This window comes from Anser cygnoides, chromosome Z, assembly GCF_040182565.1.
Source record: "Anser cygnoides isolate HZ-2024a breed goose chromosome Z, Taihu_goose_T2T_genome, whole genome shotgun sequence".
NCBI classification, from domain to species: Eukaryota; Metazoa; Chordata; class Aves; order Anseriformes; family Anatidae; genus Anser; species Anser cygnoides.
This window is the reverse complement of record NC_089912.1, coordinates 8,326,556-8,345,450: the sequence shown is the minus strand read 5'-3', so window position 1 is coordinate 8,345,450 and position 18,895 is coordinate 8,326,556. Positions and strand designations below refer to the sequence as shown.

Genomic DNA, 18,895 nt, shown 5'->3' with positions numbered 1-18,895 from the left:
CTCCTGAGCCCACCGGGAGCAGAGGGCTGTGCCCCCCGGCAGGAAAAAAAGGCAAGGCGTGCACAGGTGTAACACGTTTGTATTTATTTAAACAGGAGGTAACCTTCAGTTAACTTTTAGTGATCAGTACTTACAATGGGTTAGAACAGGATAGATGGCAAGAGGCGACCGGCACCTTTGGTGACCTCTGAGCCCAGAGAGGGGTAAAGCTAACCTCGTAGGATGGGACAGGAAAGCCACCTCCACCCTCATTAATTACATTTCTAAACTACTGTTCAACCTCACTGTTGTTTCCTTTATTGTCCATTTATGGCTTGGTTGCACCCAACTGCTTCTCCTGTGGTCTTCAGCTCCTCTCCAGAATTAGCTTCTTTGAAGAATTAGCTCAGAGGTATCCCCAGTATCCTCCACAGCAAGATGTTGATGAAGCCTGAAACCTTCCAAAAACTTGCATTTTAAAGCATGGTTAACCTAATCAGCTCTGTTGTTAAGTTACAAATTGTTTTTGATACAAAAACATGAAATATCCCCTATGAGCATCAAGAAGGCATCAAAGTTCTAATAGTCTCATAAAACTGTACCAACATTTTTACTGAAAACAATATAGACCTTGGACAGATTTTGTTTTGGTTCTGTTCTTGGTAAACAGTTGTGACAGTTATCAAACCTTGGTTCACTGAACCTTGGTACAAATCACATGCATCACAAGTACATAAATAGATCTTAATGACCCAATATCAAAAATACATACTATACAAGAACCGCAGGTATACTAAAGCAACCTGTTCATGAAAATTCACACAATACATTTATTGTCCCTGAAAATAAAGGTGGCTACCAAGAGGTGACAAAAGCAGTAGATGGAAGCAGAAAAAGTATTGCAGAATCCTTGTCTTACTTATTGCTACATGTAGATTACTGCAAAGGTAATCTGGCTTTTTATTAATCCTTGAAAGGTCAAATTGCATCAGGACTTCTGAACAGAGTAAAGGAAAAAAGTATCAGTATTTATAAAAATAGCATCCATTTAAGTTAGATAAATCCTTATAAATACAAGAATGAAATCAGTTTTCTATAAAAAGGAATTCAGAAGCATATGTTCCTGAAGCACCAGCATAATATCCTAGTAATTCAGGACTTCAACTACAAAGTCTTCATAAACATACCTGCAAAATTCTTCCTTGTGCTGATCATAGACAAGTGCCAAAACGTGTGCACTTATATTTGCACTGACACATGAAGCTTGCAGTCAGCTACAGATCGCATATTTGAATCTCAAATGGCAAGAAAACAGTTTTGTGCCAGCTAAGTATACTTCAGTGTTTAGCTCATATGCACACGGAAAGCACATGCTTCAGATTGAGATTAGACCTAACCACAGCAATTTCTCTAATACTTATCTGAGGTTAAGAGGCAAGATAATATGGCTTAAAGTTACACTACACAAAGTAAACGCTACAATTGTGTAAAGAGGTGACAAAGACTGCCCTCTTCATCACCTGTATTAAGTGTAAAATTTCAGAACTTGAGGAAACATTGAAAACTACAATTCTTTTGTCATAAAGTAACCAGCAAGAGTTTGAGAGTTGGTGCTTTTTTTAAAAAAAAGTTTGAGAATCCATTAACACAAAACCAGTCTCAAAAACTTTTATCATTTTTAGTGTTTGACGCATTACAACTTTGGTATTCAGAGCTAGCAAATCAGTATCTTGCCAGTAAGTGGCCTCATCAAAATAGATGTTCTATAAGGAAAAATACTAATTCCATTTTCAATGGTAAACTTGTAGGATCTGACATCCCACCATGGATCACAGGAATCAGAGCACTGTCCAATTCATTCAGATAGTACTGTGGAAGAAGTCGACCTCCGGATCCTGCCAAGTACTCAACCTAGAATGAGAACACATCTATTTTAACATTTTTTGTAATTAATAAGATGACACAAATGTGTAGTATTTTGGTAAAACAGTAGTTCACCTAGCATGAAGTGACAAAGTAACATTCAAACACTGGAAACTGGGTAGGTTTTCAAGTTAATCATGAACTACTAGGTTTGCCAGAGAAACATGCAACATTCTACCTAGGTTTACCAGGCCACAAATCCTTGGCAACCCAGACTGCTTCAGACTTCTGTCCAAGAATTATCTGATTTTATTCCAGGACCACAGTTACTAACAGATAAATTTCAAAATAGATTGCTGAAAATTAGAATTTAAGGAGTACATTTACAGCTTCCCTCAAAATAGATAAGGAAGTGTAACATAGAATAAGACCTTCAGATACAAAGTTTATTTCAATACTGGAGTTCTGCAGACTTTTGAGGGACATCCATACTGGACAGAACTAGGCAAACCTGTCCTTTTCTGATGTAGAAATATTGGAGCAAATATCTCTTACTGAACTGGGAGCTAATGCAGCAGAAAACTACATACTTAAAGAAAAGCATCAGAAAATTAACTCTGTAATTCTCTAAACTGACTCACCCTGGAGGCAAATGAGTGCCAGAGAGAGTCAGAACCAGAGAATAACTGATAGCTTATAGCAACCAGCTACTATGGAATGGGTCAAAACAGAAAATGAGACTATTCCTTTCATGAACCACTAGTCATTAAGTCAGCTTCTAAATGAAATTTCATCCTCAATCTGGATCTGGGGTAGGACAAAAAAACCAGAAACATTCAGAAAGAGATCCAAGGTCTTCACAGGAAAGATTTCAGTTGAAATGGAGTGTCTGCAATAAAAGTTGAAAGATTACCATATCTGAGTCAACAGAAACTCTTAGGCCTATCTTATTCATCCCATTATTTTTCAAGGTTTTAAGGTGTGGACAAAGAGCAGTACTGCAGGCAATCGCAATCTCTTTAGCAAACTGAAGAGGAACAGGACTGGTTAGTTCATGGTCCTTTAGAAAATAGTACACCTGAAATCATAGAAAGGATAAGGACAGACAACAGCCTGGTTATACGAGAGAAGTAAGAAAATGAGTTATTCAATATAATGCAGAATAAAGTGAGCTATAAATACCAATGCTTGTTTGCTGGCAAATTATTCTAACATTTCATGTTCAGACATAATACTTAAGTGACCATGGGAATATCTGGATTAGACATTCACAGTTAATTAGCAATGATAGTAGACTTTTATCCTCCTCTGAAAAGGAGTAAATTGTAAAGTATGTAAGCTTATCAAGGAATCATAGAGAACAGTTTGCAAATCAGTATGGCTATATACCAGGTAAGTTAGATTCTTTAATTGTAACATTTAATAGCCCTTTCTTTAACACTAAAATATTTTAAGTGGTAGTAAAAAGGCTCGAGTACAATGTAGTTTACTAACTTCAGTGCACTTCAGAACTTTTCCTTCTCTTTCAAAGTCTCTGCTGTGTGGTACTTTTTCACTCTGAGTTCCTTCCATTGATTTTCCATCTACTGGACTTAGAATTCTATGGAAGATAATAGCATTGTTAATAATTAAAAAAAATTATTTCATACAACTTTTTCCAATCTACAAAATAATGTTTAGTTATCCTTAAAGGCTTTTTAAACAGCTCTATAACAAAATGTAATACAGAATTTGCATCACATCAATATGGAAGCTACAAAAAAAAGTATCCTAAATAGGGAACAAACAACACTTACTCGATAAAAGCCTCATCATATGGGTTTAAGAAACTATAAACCATCTTAGGTAAGGCACCTTTTTAATTGGTCAATGAAACCACAGAAAAAGGCATACTAAGTCAAGCCCAGGTCCTGAGAAATAACTCGGTTAACACAAAGCAAGTTTTTGAGTTAGCAGTGTACAATTAAAGTTTGAAGATGCATAAACAACCGTTCAAAACACATTAAGTAAGGATGTCTTGCATCTTACTTTGTTTTACTGAATGCTGGCATTCCAAGCAGTGAGTGGCAAAGAGCAGTACTGTGCTCTCGCAAGCCACCTCACCTCCCCCAAACGTGAAGAGATTAACTGCATCCTTAAATTGATAACTGATTTGATAGAGGACTTCCACAGGTTCACACACACACTTCTTGTACATCGAAAACGGTATTAATTTTGGTGAACACAAGCTAAACTGTTCTGCTAGTGACATCTACAGGCTAGCAGGTAGTTTACTGTCCTATTCCGTTACAGCTTTTAGTAGAACACTTTCTTTGAATAAAAATACCTTAGATTTATTTCAAGAAATAAAAGGTGGATATTTTCAAGCAGGGAACAAGAGAATTCTGTAAGATGCTTTGTTTTGCTAATACATTTACCCTTTGTTTGTTTTTTCTTCGTTTTCTACCCAGCAAATATCTACATATTCCTTTAGGCCTTCTGCATCCACTTTGCCACAAGTTATATTAAAGTCCTCCTTGTTTCTTAATGCCTGGCGTAGGCTTTCCATCGTTTCTGGTGTTATTTGTACCATTAGTCCATCTAGAAGAAAATCAGTTAAGATTATCATTTATCTACAGAAAAAGTAGCAAAGCTTTAAAGTAGAGTCTTAGCTTAACTTCTAATGAGACCAGCCCTCTCCCTCAGCTCCCTAATAAACAGACATCAAGTCCTAATTTGGACACTATACCCAACAACAGCATTAAATGCTACATGACAGAAGTAGTAATTAAAGCTTTTCTAGTCAACAGAGCAAAGACCAGTAGACTAATCTTACAAGTATCTGGCATCTATGTGTCAATACATGCATTTCATCAGTACATCAATGAAAATAGTTCTAGATACAGCCAGCCATAAAGGAAATTCAAGTATTGGCTAACATGAAGAGAGATAAAACTTAATATGTAATAAAACCAACAGATGAACTAGCGTGTATTTTTATAGTGCATGACTTGTTTGTAAGAGGTTTTCTACAAGTTAGAAGTCCTGAAAAAGTTTTGCTTACTGTGGAATAAAGACCTTGCACAAAACTGCCTTTTTTTTCCCCTCTCCTCTTCCCTCCCCCCCCCAGATCCTCTGGAAACAAAAAACAACAACAACAACAACACAAAAACAAAAAACACATGTAGGACAAAATTCCTACCTTCAACTATACTGGATTTAGCTAGAAATCCTGAAGATGTCTTTAAGGCTCCGTTAAACACTACAAAACTTGCACCTGTAACTAGAAAAAGTAGAAAGAAAGTAAATATCACTACATATCTCTGAAGTTTGTCATTACCAACATTTAATTTACAGTGTTGTTTTTTTTAAGAGGGCAAACAAAAAAAGGTATCACTAGCAATCGCTTAGTCACAGTCTAGTACAAAACACTGGACCTTGGCAAAAAACTTTTGTTAAGCTACATTATGAGTGCATACAGTGTTCTTGTAAGATACTGGCAGATGGGTAAGAGGCAAGCTGGCAAAGCTCAATATACAAAGAGGAGACAGTTAATGGAACAGTGTTGTGCTGTGTTTTTTTTCTTTTTTAAAACATACAACATATATGTCACGTAAGTTTTAAATTTAACTTAACTTATTAACTGAAAATATTCCTGAAGCTTAGATCATTTTCAGTGGTACTAAAAACAACTCAAAGAAAAGATGACATGAATTTCCATACTACAAACTTTTGCATGTATTTGTTAGTTTGGGATCAGTCAACCCAAATACAGCACTTCAAACAAAAGCACACTAAATAGATACGCTTAATGAAGCACAGAACAGTATTTCTAATTCACGCCAGAGATGGCAAGAGTAAAGCCTTACCAACCTGGAATTCCCCTGCAACTAATGACTCTTGAGAAGCACAAATAATCAGCCTGGATACACTGCTATGCAATGCAAATGTATTGTTTGCAAAACCTCAAAGGTACCTCTACATTCTTCACTACACATGGTTTCATCAGTTTGCTAGGTGCTGTATAAGAGTGATTCACTCATACTGTACTTCCGTATACTCTTTTACTCAGACAGGCTGTTTAGTCTGTAAACATATTGCACAATTCACACACATTAAATTTGGATTTTGAAAGATGTAAAAAATTTTATTATGCCTAAAAATGCAAGCTATAATAAAAAAATCTAAAAACAAGCCGAAAAAAGTATGAATCTTCACTTAATAGATCATTTCTAAAAGGTAACTAACAGCTGAAACCAAATAGCAATATTTTATTTTGCATTTACTCTGCTACTTGAATGCCTGAACTTTTTGTCTAAATCAGCTACTGGGAATACATACTTTCCTTGGAGCATGAGTCAGTGAACTTACATTTTATTCGCACCATGAAATTCTTCACTCAGAGGGTGGTGAGGGACTGGCACAGGCTGCCCAGAGAAGCTGTGGATGCCCCGTCCCTGGGGGTACCCAAGGCCAGGCTAGATGGGGCTTTGAGCAACCCGATCTGGTGGGAGGTGTCCCTGCCCAGGGCAGGGGGGTTGGAAGCAGATGATCTGTAAGGTCCCTTCCAACTCATTCTATGGTTCTGTGATTTCTGCTCTGTTCCTCACAAGCCACGTTAGACAGCTTACCTTTCCTAGGATGTTCAGTAGCGCTGTTTGCTTGTGTATGATAGTGGCCATGCTTATTCTGCACACACACTAAATGAGAATCTGCTTCGGTATTGAAACTGGCTCCAATACTAATTACATGGTCATTAGAAGAATTTACCACCTTCATCACCTGTCAATATAAAGTTTGTCATTAAAGTGACAAATCTCTTTTTGCAGTACTTGTTTTCAATACAAGACATTAGAAAAATCCAGGTCTCGAAACAAATCCCAAGGATTATTCACTTAATTTCAGAAAAGCTGAACAACTTAATTTGCCATGATTAGTTCGAGGAAAACTAAACATGATTAAAAATACTACTTCAGTTGAGAGTGATGTCTGACTACCGATAACACAGAGTATCAGAGTTGTAGGGATTTTATTGGTTATGAGGTGACACATTAAGCATCATGCAGTTTACTACTCTTTTTTGTTGTTGCTAAAGGTCAGTTAAACAAACTGTAATAAAAACTACACTGACAAAATATTTTTTTTTAATTGTATTGTATTTTGAAGTTTTAAACAAAACAGCACCTTCAGAAAATATGTAGGAGATTCTCCTTGGAAACACGTGCTAAAAGACTTTACAGAAACTGTTGATCTTTCACATTTAGCAGGCTACCCTAAGCCTCAATTTTTCACTCATCATCCATCTTCTAACACATCCATGAAGACAGAAATGTGCATTCTGACAATTTCATGCCCTCTCCCCAGACATCACATGCTTATACCATTTTAAAGTTCAAAGAGTCTACCACACAGCAAACTAGAGAGCTGCAATCAGTTGGAGAAATCACTTGCAGAACTGCCTGGAAACTGATTTGAGAATAAAAGCATTACTTCCTCCAAGAATCACTTCTTCCCTCCTGCCTTTTCTTTTTTTAAGTAAAAAAATAAAAGACCTCACATAAAAGATGTAACTGGTATTATACAAAAATGAAGATTAAAGCGGTTTGGATTACTTCTACTCACCTCATTATACTTCCTTAGGGGTATTTTAATACAGCTTCTACCCATTTCCACATGAACAAATAGGTTGTCTATGGTATGCAAAGTATATTGATAGTTTCTAAGATCCTGTAACAGACAAAGATTTTACGTTAGCAGACAGTTTAAGTAGAATTTCCTTACATTTGAGAGTAAATCTCATCAAGACAAAGTATTTTACATCCAGCCCCAAGAGCGATGGTTTTCAGGAAGGGTTTGGGTAACGCTGTCATGGAGTCAGGAGTTGGACTCAATGCTCATGGGTCCCTTCCAACTCGGGATATTCATGATTCTATGATTTCTTGAGCACTTGAAGTACTTGCTGCTCGAGTACTGCACTGTTTAGGGAGGGTGGACTAGATGACCTTCAGAGGTCCCTTCCAACCTTGGCCATTCTGCGATTGTTTATCATACATTCCTCTGACAGCCACTTCTTCAAAATTCCCCTATTCTGTTTTATTATGGAAATGTGATGTTAGATGTAAAATGGTTTCATTTGCCTTTACTTGCTCAGCTGAAGTAATATTAGAGAAGGCTCTTGTCAGCAGCTGAGCCAGGAAATCAGTAACTTCCTCAATCAGCTCACCTGTAGCAAGAAGAGTGTTTATGAGCAGATCTCACTGCACTGCAAGTTTCAGTTGAACTGACATTGTTTAGCAGCAGTAAGGATATGCCTCACAGACTCCCTTTGCCTTCATCATTTACCATCACCTCAGTCACTTGTGTGGTACTAGATTTTATGATCTTTAACGGTTGAGCTTGCACTGCCTGTAGTTAAAAATCTAATGAGAATGTTTTGCAGTCATCTTACCATGACTCAAACTCCTGCTATATCAAAAGAAGTAACCCTGCCAAGAAGCACATATTCTCAGTATTTTGAGCTGATGCCACTGAACAGATGCCACCAAACACAGCTATAAAGAAAAATCAGAACAACTGTAATCCAACTGAAAGTAGATTCTATAGAAGCCCTCCCTGTCACCAGTGCAACATTAAGACTCCTTTAAGTCCAAAAGTGTAATTCCACAGCAGGATAAAAAAAGGAATGGGTATACCACATCAGATACTAAGACAAATCCGGTTCATATCCCCTGCGTGACAGCGACAGAGAGTAAACACTGATCAGCTTATGCTATTCCTTATGTGCCTGTCTGTCTTTCCCAAGCTACTCTTCCAGACCGTAACAATCTGTGGCCTTAGCACTTGAGTAACACAAAGGCTGTGGCTTAAGCCAATTAAGTGAATCTCCATTGTACTCTTCTCCCTTCTGCCCTGAAATTCTTCCTCTGCCCCCACGGTGGTATTGGTCCATCGCCAATCAGGCAGGGAGCAGCCTCATGGAATTGAAACTTAAGATTCCTCCATCGAGGGAAAAAAAAAAAAGAATCACTATTTTCATATGGCTTAATTCCTGAGATTGATTCTTTATGTAACGACATGGAAATCAATGATAGCAAAAACAGAAGAGAGCCAAAGACTGCCACTGCATCTAAGCTGTAATGGTTTCTAGACTAGAGAGGATTTAGCAATCACCTGGGTGTATGCAATTCTGTCTGTGACCTTTTCGGTAATTTTGCTTACAGCCTTAAGGATAAGTTCTATGTACGTGTTAGAAGAGGAAGTTACCAGTCAGAAATACAGGCTTACTAGAAGTTTACATCAAACTATTTGGGTAACAAAGGAAAAACTCTTGACTTAAGTGAGTCAAGTCTTTCATGTAAGACAGTCAGACTGGTTAACCACAACGAAGTTAATTTTGTGTGTCAATGTAATTAATGTTACTTAGAATACAGAATCTGCCTGTCAATTTTGCTTTTTCAAATTTAATGAGATGTCAGATTTAAGACTAGAGTTCTTGTGCCAGAGCAGTCCTTGTAAAAGAAAAATGTAACTGAACAGAGATTACTACCAGCTTTACTGTAAATTTCAACATTTTTCTCAGTTAAAGCTATTTCTTACTACCAGAGACTGTGCTAACAAAAGTATGACGTGAAAGATTATACCAGGTTTAACTGATGAAGTTTTGGTAGCAGTGGGGCTGCAGGGCTGCTCTGCGCGCAGAGCCCAGCAGCTGCCCCATGTCAGAGCAGAGCCAGCTCCAGCCAGCGCCAAAAGGGACCTGCTGCTGGCCAGGGCATGGCCATGAGCAATGCTGGTTGGGCCTCTGGGAGAGCAGACTGAAGAAAGGGGTAACAACAGCAGCTGGGAGAGAGGAGCAAGAAACAGAGAACCAGCCCTGCAGACACCAAGGTCAGTGAAGAAGGGGAAGGAGGTGCTCCAGGTCCCAGAGCAGAAGATGCCCTGTGGCGAGCGAGAACCACATCAGAGCAGATCTCCACACTGCAGCCCATGAAGAACACCACGTCACAGCAGATGGATGTGGCCTGAAGGAAGCTGCAGCTGATGGAGAACCCACACAGGAGCAGGCTGCTGGCATGAACTGTGGCCCGTGGAGAATAGCTCACACTGGAGCAGTCTGTTCCTGAAGGACTGCACCCTGTGGTAAACACCCACGTTGGAGCAGTTGGCAAAGGACTGTATCTCGTGGTATGGACTCCACAATGGAGCAGAGGAAGAGAGTGAGGAGGAACGAGCAGCAGAGATGAATTGTTATGGGCTGACTGCAACCCCATATCCCATCCCTCTGTGCCACTCTGGTGTGGAGAAAGTAAAAGAACTGGGAATGAAGTTGAGCCTGGGAAGAAACGGGGGTGGGGTGGGTGAAGAAAGGTGGGTTTAGTTTGTTTTTATTTCAGTTCTTTCTTTGTTATCTATTGGCAACAAGTTTAATCTTCCCCAAGTCAAGCCTGTTTTGAATGGGATGGTAGTATGTGAGCAATTTCCCTGTCCTTAGTTCAATCCACAAAGATTTTTCATCATATTTTCTCCCTGTATCTTGAAGAGGAGGGAGAGAGAAAGCATCTTGGTGGGCACCTGTCAGCCAGGCAAGATCAACCCACCACAAAGATTCAGCTTCCTTAACTGACATCTAAATTGTCTTTGGTAAGGAATTTCCAAGTTAGCTCTGAAAAACAAAAATGTTAGCTCTTTAACTTTGTCAAAAGTAATTCAGCTTTAAAGAATCTGAGTTCTGAGGATATTTATATAAAATAGATTACAACAAGAAGGGAAGAGAACAATTACTCACAACAAGTAGATTCATTACTGTGTGTCCTATTTCTCCAAAGAGTGGCTTTCGGTGTCTGAAACTTACTAGAGGAGTTGGATATGCTGGAGTGGAAGAAATAAAAAAGGTCATGTTTACTTACCAACAACTGTAAAACTCACTAATACAAGTATTTATTTTCAGCTATAGCCTATGTTTCTTAACTTCATTATCCAAACTGCCAAGTGAACTAGAGCCACTGCGTTTCTCCCTCACTCTCCCTCACTTCAGCCCACTGCATGGTTTCCTCGCTCACAGTTAAATCATACTGCAATGTCTGTATGTCTCCCCCAGCAGCAGAAGTCTTCTGAGAGACCTGATGCTGTTCACATGCTTTATCAGCTACGCTTCTTGGAACAGGTGGGCTTGAAGGAAACATCCTGTGTTCAGTCTTTGGGTCATCAGTCATAAGAGGAGATGCAAGGCTCAATAGTTGCTTGAATATGAATACCATGCAGGTAACATCTGCTTCTAATATGAAGTACCACTTAATATTGGTAGGCAACGAACAAAGTGAATGAAGAGGTTCATACAAGGTAACAAGGTTTTAAGTGCTTTGCGGTTCTATGGTTGGAATAGAAAATGTGCAGATGGAAACCAAGGGAAAGCAAGGAGATGCAGGAGACCACAGACCACAACATAAAGTAATCTGAAAACAAAGCAAATTGCATTGCAAAGTCAGGATTGTGAGATCAAAGAAGGTGCATGGTTGATACAAAAATGACAGTAAATTTGTCAAGAAAGAACAACAGCAAAGAAGCTACCACCCTTGCCAACACCCAGGCAGAAAGTAGAACTCCACTACTGACTTGAATGCATGAATAACTGAGTGATGCACATTTATAGGCTTAAAATCTCTAAAATGACAGGCTTATTTATTAAAAACCATCCAAGTTGGGAAAAGTTTATATATTTTTGAAATCCATTCCACTCAAGTGACAGCTCCATGCTGCAACTTATCTAAACTGTCTCCAGGTAAGGAACAGTGTGACAGGAAACAAAGCAGCACCTATACCTCTACATTAGTCTCTGTGTTATTCAAAAAGTACACACAAGCAACTCTAGAAGGCATTTAGGACACTATCTGCCTTCAGGTCCTGTGCAAGCTGGGTTTATCTCTTCAAGGCAATGACAACTTGTGAAAGTATTTTCTTCCAGTGAGCCTGAAGCAGTGTCAAAGCTACATTTTTCGAGGGGAATTTTACATCTATATGGTTATTTGAAGTGTTAAAACTTACCCCCATATTCTGCTCCCAATCTCAACATCAAACGGATTGGAAAAACTTTTGCCCAGGGTATTTCCATCTTATGGATTAGAATGCCACAAAGAAAAGGGTTATCTGGTAGAATTAAATCATCAAGTTTCTGAAAAGTTGGTGAAACAAACAGGAATCCTCCATGATCTTTGTTATTGAGAAAGTTTTCAGTAAACGTAATGTTTTCCATGTTTCTTATAAATCTTCCTGTTGAAAAAGGGACAGAGAATCTTTATACATCTTAAAAAGTAACACGCTATTGCCAAGAAAAGTAGTACCTACTCTAATGTCATTGCTCTACCACAGACTTGTAAACCATAAGGTATATATCTCAAATCTTGCTGAAAATTTGAGACATCTAAACCCATAGACTAAGTGCTCTATAGTCATATTTATTAACTAGACGAAAACTACTTTTTTCCAAATACAAAAAACTTTGAAGTGTACAGTGTTCTGGTACACATTGATTGATGAACTTCAATTAACAGACCTCATATTTACACACATACGAGTATTGTACTTCTACAAATGAAGTTCAGATACCCTAAGCCATAGGCTCAAGGACTTATACCCAGAATCTCTAAGACCATATGAAGAACAATAACAAACAAGCAAACCAGATGTTTACAATTGAGAAACTTAAATCCTTTCCCTCCCATTTTTTTGTTTACAGAACCCAAAGCTAACACTGCAAGGTTTTTTCAACTGAATCAGACACCTACAAAAACTGCAATAAAAATTACATAAACCTCCAACTTTAAAGACAAGTAAGAAGATATTATAATATAAAGTTAGATCGTCATAGTTACTTACATACCTTTCACTGCATCCTTATAGATGTTAATAAATAATTTGAGTATCTCATTAGGAAAAGTCTCCTCATCTGGCAAACACTGCAACAGAATGATAATTTCTGCCTGACCCAAACCATGTAGTCCATTTGTTGAGAAGTACCAGCATTTTTCTGAAGAATCTTTAATCAAAGATAGATACCACAGTAATAAAGATACTGCTTTATACAATCAGAAGAGGAAATACAGATTTAATGTAAAATGAAATGTGCAGTACTTACAAGATATTAACTTGACATTCACAAGCAAGTTTGCATTTAGGATAAATGTTAATGGATTGGGACCTCCTTCCGCAAGAAGCAAGGTGACCTGTTGGTGAGACGGATGTTCTTCCACTAGAGGATCTAAATAAACATCTGATTTAGTTCAATGTCAGCCAAATATTTAAAATAAGAACTACAGATCATAGCATATGAAAGACTGTCCTATCTTCCCATGTTAAATGGGTGGTAATTATTCTCAAACTTAGAACAGCTGTGGATCAACCAGCTATTCTTTTCAACACCTTATCCTAAGATTCAAAGGCCATACAAAAATAAAGCAGTAACTTCTAACGAAGGTGTTAACTAGGGCTCCCACTCATTTGTTGATTACTGATAAATTGTGTATGCTGTCTTGTCAATCCGTATACTGGTACTGTCAATTACAAACAATGAGAACTGTCACTACTATAACGCCTTTAAGCGATGAAGTGCTATTTTCATAACATTCTGACATTTTAATAGCTCATGTTCAATTAACAAACAATCCAGTGTGCACAGATGAGAGTTAAAGTAGTATTAAAACGTAAGTTACATACATAAATAGTAATATTTAGAAATCTTGCATCTGGTGATACAATACAACTTATCTGAATTTTACCTTTTCCTTTTCCACCCACTGCAAGCAAAAGTGGTGGGAGTTTGTCACCATCAGGAACAAGGCTGATTTCTCTAGAGACACAGTTCTCAACACCACAAAGTGCTCTGTAACTTGAAGGACTAACAGGCATATCACTTTTAGTCCGATCAACTAAACTGGAACTAGTTTTCTCATCTTCTGTAGCAGAACTCTCTTTACTTCCTGGAGTTACGGATCTATAAATATGTGCCATCTCACTCTGGCCGCAAACAGGCTGCTGCACATCCTGTTCTGAAGGAACAGAAGGACATAGTCCCTCCATTCTTGTAATAACATCTATTTCTTCTTTTGGTTTTGAATTTACATCAGTTAGTATGTCATCTTCCTCTGGGTTTGCAGCCTATGAGGAAAAAAAAAAAAAAAGAAGATCTACACTCTAGTCTCACAACAAACTCTAAGTTCTATACTAGCAGTCTAGAAGCAAAAACCACAATGGGAAAGAAATCTCTCAAAAATTATAGGAAATGCCACCAAATCTCTTGCATTTTTTCCCCCCATTGTTAGAAGTCACATTAGTCCCTATCTTAGGTGAAGATGTGTTACTAATTTGTTTCGTAACAAAAAAATCCCACCAGTGTTGTAAATCAGTTGTATTAGCATAGTTAGATCTCACACATCAACAGTAAGTATCCCTTAAGCAATCTGTTCTGTATTAGTGTTTCCTCACTCATGCCTACTGAACATTGTAATCTGTCCTCATTTTGATCACTTCAGTATTACAAGCAGCTGTTAGTAGAACACATTAGAGAAAAAACAGGAGTCTAGCATTGTACAGTCTGACTCACTTCTAGTTTGGTGTCAAACCTATGCTGCTCCCTCAGTGAAGTGGATATGGCAAACTAAGAGCACAGTCACGTTATGATATGAACTGTCATCAGAAAACAAACCAGGAGGTGATCTATCACCTTTGAAGTATGCTAAGTTATCACACTACAAATCCATGTAGACTTGCATCCTATTTCAACAGGAAAGAACACATTTTAACAAGAAAAAAACTAACTCCTCTATGCTTGTCCTGTAATAATAGTTCTCCTGGTATGCCCTCAGCTTCCATCAAATCCCCTGCTTATTGAATGTGTGTGCTAGAAGGGGTGGGGGAGAGACACCAACCCTTAAACCCACCAACTCCACAAACGCGCACAAAAATATAAGAGCTATGATTAAAATGGCCTCTAGTAGACTTCTTCCCCACAAATTCACTTGCTGGTGTTGTGTATCACTTTGTACTTTCAGCCTTCATAGCATCTTTTGACAGCATGTTCAGGATTACATGCTCTCTGGTAAAGTACATCCTGAGCTTTAGAGCTGCATTATGGAGGTTTTGTTTCACCTTTGAAAGCTGCACACAGGAACCACCAACTATTTGTTTCCTTTGTCCATGCCACGTTTAATTTTAGACGTTTCTCATCTTTTTGAAGTGAAAATGCCCTCCTCTTTCCCCAAAATGGAACACAGGATATATCTTTTGATCACAAAGTTGGGTTGAACAAGAGCTGCTAGGTATATTCAAGTTCTGAGAGCAATATGGATGCCCTTATTGTCATAATGATTTTCTACTTCTGTTCCTCTGTTCCCACCTACTTACTTCCCTTTTTAACAATTACTTCAGCATTTTCTTCAGATTGATCACTGACCATAAACCGGTCTTTTCCACCCAGTGAGACAGTAATAAGTGTAACATTAATAAGCCCCAAATCACACACTCCTAAGCTTGCTCTTCATGGCATACGACATAATTTAACATCCAATTCACTAATACCTGGAATATATTTGCCTTCACTGTTTGAACAGTTTTACCCTTTTTATCCTCTGCAAGTACAACAAATAGCACTGAGTCCAGGACACAGAACAATTAGACTCAGTTCTTCATCCCTTTATCACTTACGGTAGCTGTTCGGTTTATGATTTGGAAGGGGGCCTTTTTATTTCTAACTGATGCCTACCTTCTTTCAAGAGCTCTTGATGAGCTTTTCTAGACATACATGTTCATGAACAGTATCAGCATTATCTCTACCAGTGCACATTTCCTCTAACAGAAGTGTGAGGCACGATCATCCCCATCAAAAACCTTAGCACTTCTTCACTGTCACTCTGAAGAGCTCCTCAGGCTCAAAGTCTCTGAGGAAGCCAGATTCAACTGCAACTTAGTGGAATCCTTGCTCAAATGAAATCACATTTACTGCTATCCCTGCCTCATGAAATAAGGCTGATTTACATACTATACACCCTGCAGCTGTTGAGATTCTCCATACACTCAATAATGATCTGATCTGGGTATTAGCTTTCGTAATTTGTTTTTAAAACTCTTGAACACTGTTATAACTTGAGACCGTTCTGTGAGACTGTGCTTCGGAGATGTATTTTGTTTTAGAAACGTTCCAGCTCAGGAATCCCTTTAAACTTTTCCACAGCAAGCTTGTGTCACTCCTTCTGACTCTTCCTGTCAAGGGTGACTGGTTTGACACCCCAAACGTGACCTCTTAAAATCCCACCCTCCTCTCAGTTCAGCACTTGTCTGCATTAGAAGCACTTGTAGTAGGTATGCTCTACACCTGCACTCGACATAAGATTTGCTCAGGCTTATGAGCTGCAGCAGGTCTCAATGTGATTGCTCCTTGAACTGGACAGCTCGTTAATAGCGGAGCACCAGGCAGAGCTTGAGGCTCTGGGAAGTCTACCATGGGAAAATGAGGAGGAATCACATCAGAGTTCAGGAAGCAACGTGATAAGGAATTTGAGCTTGACTATGATCAATCACTTTATCTAATAAATATGGTGCCTCATCCCTTTGCTATCTCTAATTCAAGGAAAAGCCCTAACAGCACCATTCCTCTGTTTACACAGTTCAGTGAAGCCTTTTGCTGCCTCACTCCCCAGCTATTTATGTAATACGGACACGGGGTGATCAGGCCTCCTTTGTGACTGGCTCTGGGGGTCCCTGTGGCATGACTAATTGACAATGGCACAATTAAGTGCTAAGGGAAGAGGGACTGCACAACCTGAGCCAGTAACGACCTGAACTATAAAAAAAGTGAAAAAGACTTGAATCCTGGAAAACTGTCTAAAACACAATGGCCTCACAATCCTATAAATAGTGATCCCAAGCAAGAACCCTTGGAGCTCTCTGGGGACCTCAGCAGGCGGCACCCTCAATGTCCCCCTGAGCTGGGAGGATCCCAGAAGTACCTCTCAGGGCTGACTCCTCAAGGAACAAGCCTGTCTGCAGACAAACACCGACAGGGGAGTAGGGTGAGAAATTTACTTTAAGAGGGAGTCTTGGAAGTGTGAAACTGGATTTAGAAACTTCCCAGGACCCTGCAGTAAGTCTCAGGTGAACGTTGCCAGCCTTGAATCTTTAAGCCCCTGTTTCCACTGTAGAACCATTGATCATTGCGTCAATTGTCTAAAACTTAAATACTGATCAAGTGCTGTTAAAAAATCATGTAATCTAACTTGGTTATGTGCTATAAAAATATAATAAATCCTTAATTATTGCTACATAAGAGTTGTGTAGAATCTCATTCTGCAACAGCAGTATACTGATTTTGCTGCACCCTATGGTATAGTACTCTAGGACATTAATCAGCTTCTTGTACAGTTTAGTTTAGTTTAACAAGCAAACTACAGATAACCACTGGAAAAAACTGTAAGCACATTAATAATGACAGATTTTAGAGCTACGGCTGAGGACACCTTCATAAGAATAGTTAATCAAAGCCTGTACAGGAAAAGCTTGATTTGGAGTTTATTCAGCTATATCATTTTTAAAGTTCACATATGCCCCAATCAGTAGCAAGCAGAGTTATTTCAAGATAGAATTCATGCACCTACACATACTTCTCAATTCATACCATATGCATCTCTGGCAAGTCAGGGTTTACTGGACTTAGGTCCTGTGATGACCTCTTTGCTCCAGATGAAAGTTTTGTTGTATCTGCCACTTCTCCAGTTGGCAAAATACCATCTGCAAACCAAACTCTCCTCTGTTCTTTGGGGAACAGCCCTAGGATAGGTTGAGAAAACAACACTGACTTCATATTATTTTCACTGTCCTAACAACTGAAAGGGATACAAATTCAGCCCCTTCTCCCCCCAGTTATATAGACAGTCTGTTCACTGAAACCAAGGACAAGTAGACAGCTTGACTCCAGCCAGTTTCTCCCATCAGGTGAGCACATGCAAAAGACATCTCATACTAGCAGAGAAAGATGTCATGCTACAGTTACATGTATCAGTTCCTATATAAGGAAGACTACTTCCTCGGTCGTCCCATCATCCCTCTGTAGTTTGGTGAGTGAAATGCATATCACAACTAGAAGATGAAATACTCTAAAAAATTAAGAGTATCATGAGTATCATGTTGCTAAAAAATTATTTTCGTTGATGAAAAGTCAGATAATGGTGGGACAAAGACTCTATTTAGTCACTAATCATTGCTCCCTAACTACTCTTCCCTTAAAAAGGGGGGGGGGGGGGGGGGTATACTTTGTTTACTGTAAAACTGGCAGTTGCAACACAAGCCAGAAATATCCTCAACTATATTAAAACGATGACAGTAATATCTGTACCGAAAAAGAAGTTACTGTATAAGCACATAGACAGTGAAAAGAACACACATCCACATTTCATAAATAGAGATGTAAGACACACTTGGTCAAGCTCATACATGCAGTCTGAACTAGGAGCTGTAAGATTCCTCTAAATCCCAATTCACAGAATTTGTTTGAGTCTCAGAAGGAATATCAGTATACCTAGCATGTATCCATGATACAGTAAACAACTCTTTCCAAGCAGAACTTGAAAAAGTGTTAATTAAATTATACTATATTTAGCATACCTTCAATGCCAGGTTGTTTAAGCACTGAAATAGGTGACAATGCAGAGGATGAGGGAGTGTTAGCACTACCAGGTATCTGGGCTTCCTGCAAAGGTGCAGCAGAACACTCAGAGGAGACACTGGAGTTAGGAAGAAGACCAGTTGGACTCATCATCCTTTCAAATGCCTGTGCTAAAAAAAAAAAAACAAACAAGAAAACAAACAACAACCAAACAAGAAGTGGTTAGTTTTTACAATTTTACAATTGAATAAATTTACTTTGAGGTATAATACTGATTTATTTATTTTTTATGCCAAAACAGTGGACAATTTAGTTAGTTGTGAGAAGTGAATTCTCAAGAAGAAAAGAAAGAAGAAGAAGAAAATCTGAACTGCTTGATTTTCAACCTTCCCGTTTGCCTAATTCACTCCCAACATATAAAGAGAC

At 38.6% G+C, this 18,895-nt stretch overlaps 1 protein-coding gene across 4 annotated transcripts in view; it reads right to left on the bottom strand.

The window, feature by feature from the left end:
- Positions 1-63: 63 nt before the first annotated feature.
- The window catches only part of ZFYVE16 (zinc finger FYVE-type containing 16), a 34,959-nt gene continuing 16,127 nt past the window's right edge, over positions 64-18,895 (bottom strand). For 3 of the 4 annotated variants that reach the window (XM_066988813.1, XM_048054334.2, XM_066988814.1), the window contains exons 5-18: positions 18,469-18,639; positions 17,483-17,658; positions 13,593-13,971; positions 12,953-13,075; positions 12,698-12,853; positions 11,863-12,087; positions 10,607-10,689; positions 7,444-7,548; positions 6,453-6,603; positions 5,024-5,104; positions 4,260-4,422; positions 3,337-3,442; positions 2,756-2,920; positions 64-1,890 (exon numbers count right to left, since the gene is read on the bottom strand). In XM_066988813.1, coding sequence (XP_066844914.1) covers positions 1,729-1,890; positions 2,756-2,920; positions 3,337-3,442; positions 4,260-4,422; positions 5,024-5,104; positions 6,453-6,603; positions 7,444-7,548; positions 10,607-10,689; positions 11,863-12,087; positions 12,698-12,853; positions 12,953-13,075; positions 13,593-13,971; positions 17,483-17,658; positions 18,469-18,639 — 2,246 coding nt within the window. In that variant the 3' untranslated portion in view covers positions 64-1,728. The remainder of the gene's footprint in view (positions 1,891-2,755; positions 2,921-3,336; positions 3,443-4,259; positions 4,423-5,023; positions 5,105-6,452; positions 6,604-7,443; positions 7,549-10,606; positions 10,690-11,862; positions 12,088-12,697; positions 12,854-12,952; positions 13,076-13,592; positions 13,972-17,482; positions 17,659-18,468; positions 18,640-18,895) is intronic. The other variant, XM_013191790.3, reaches the window with a different exon arrangement.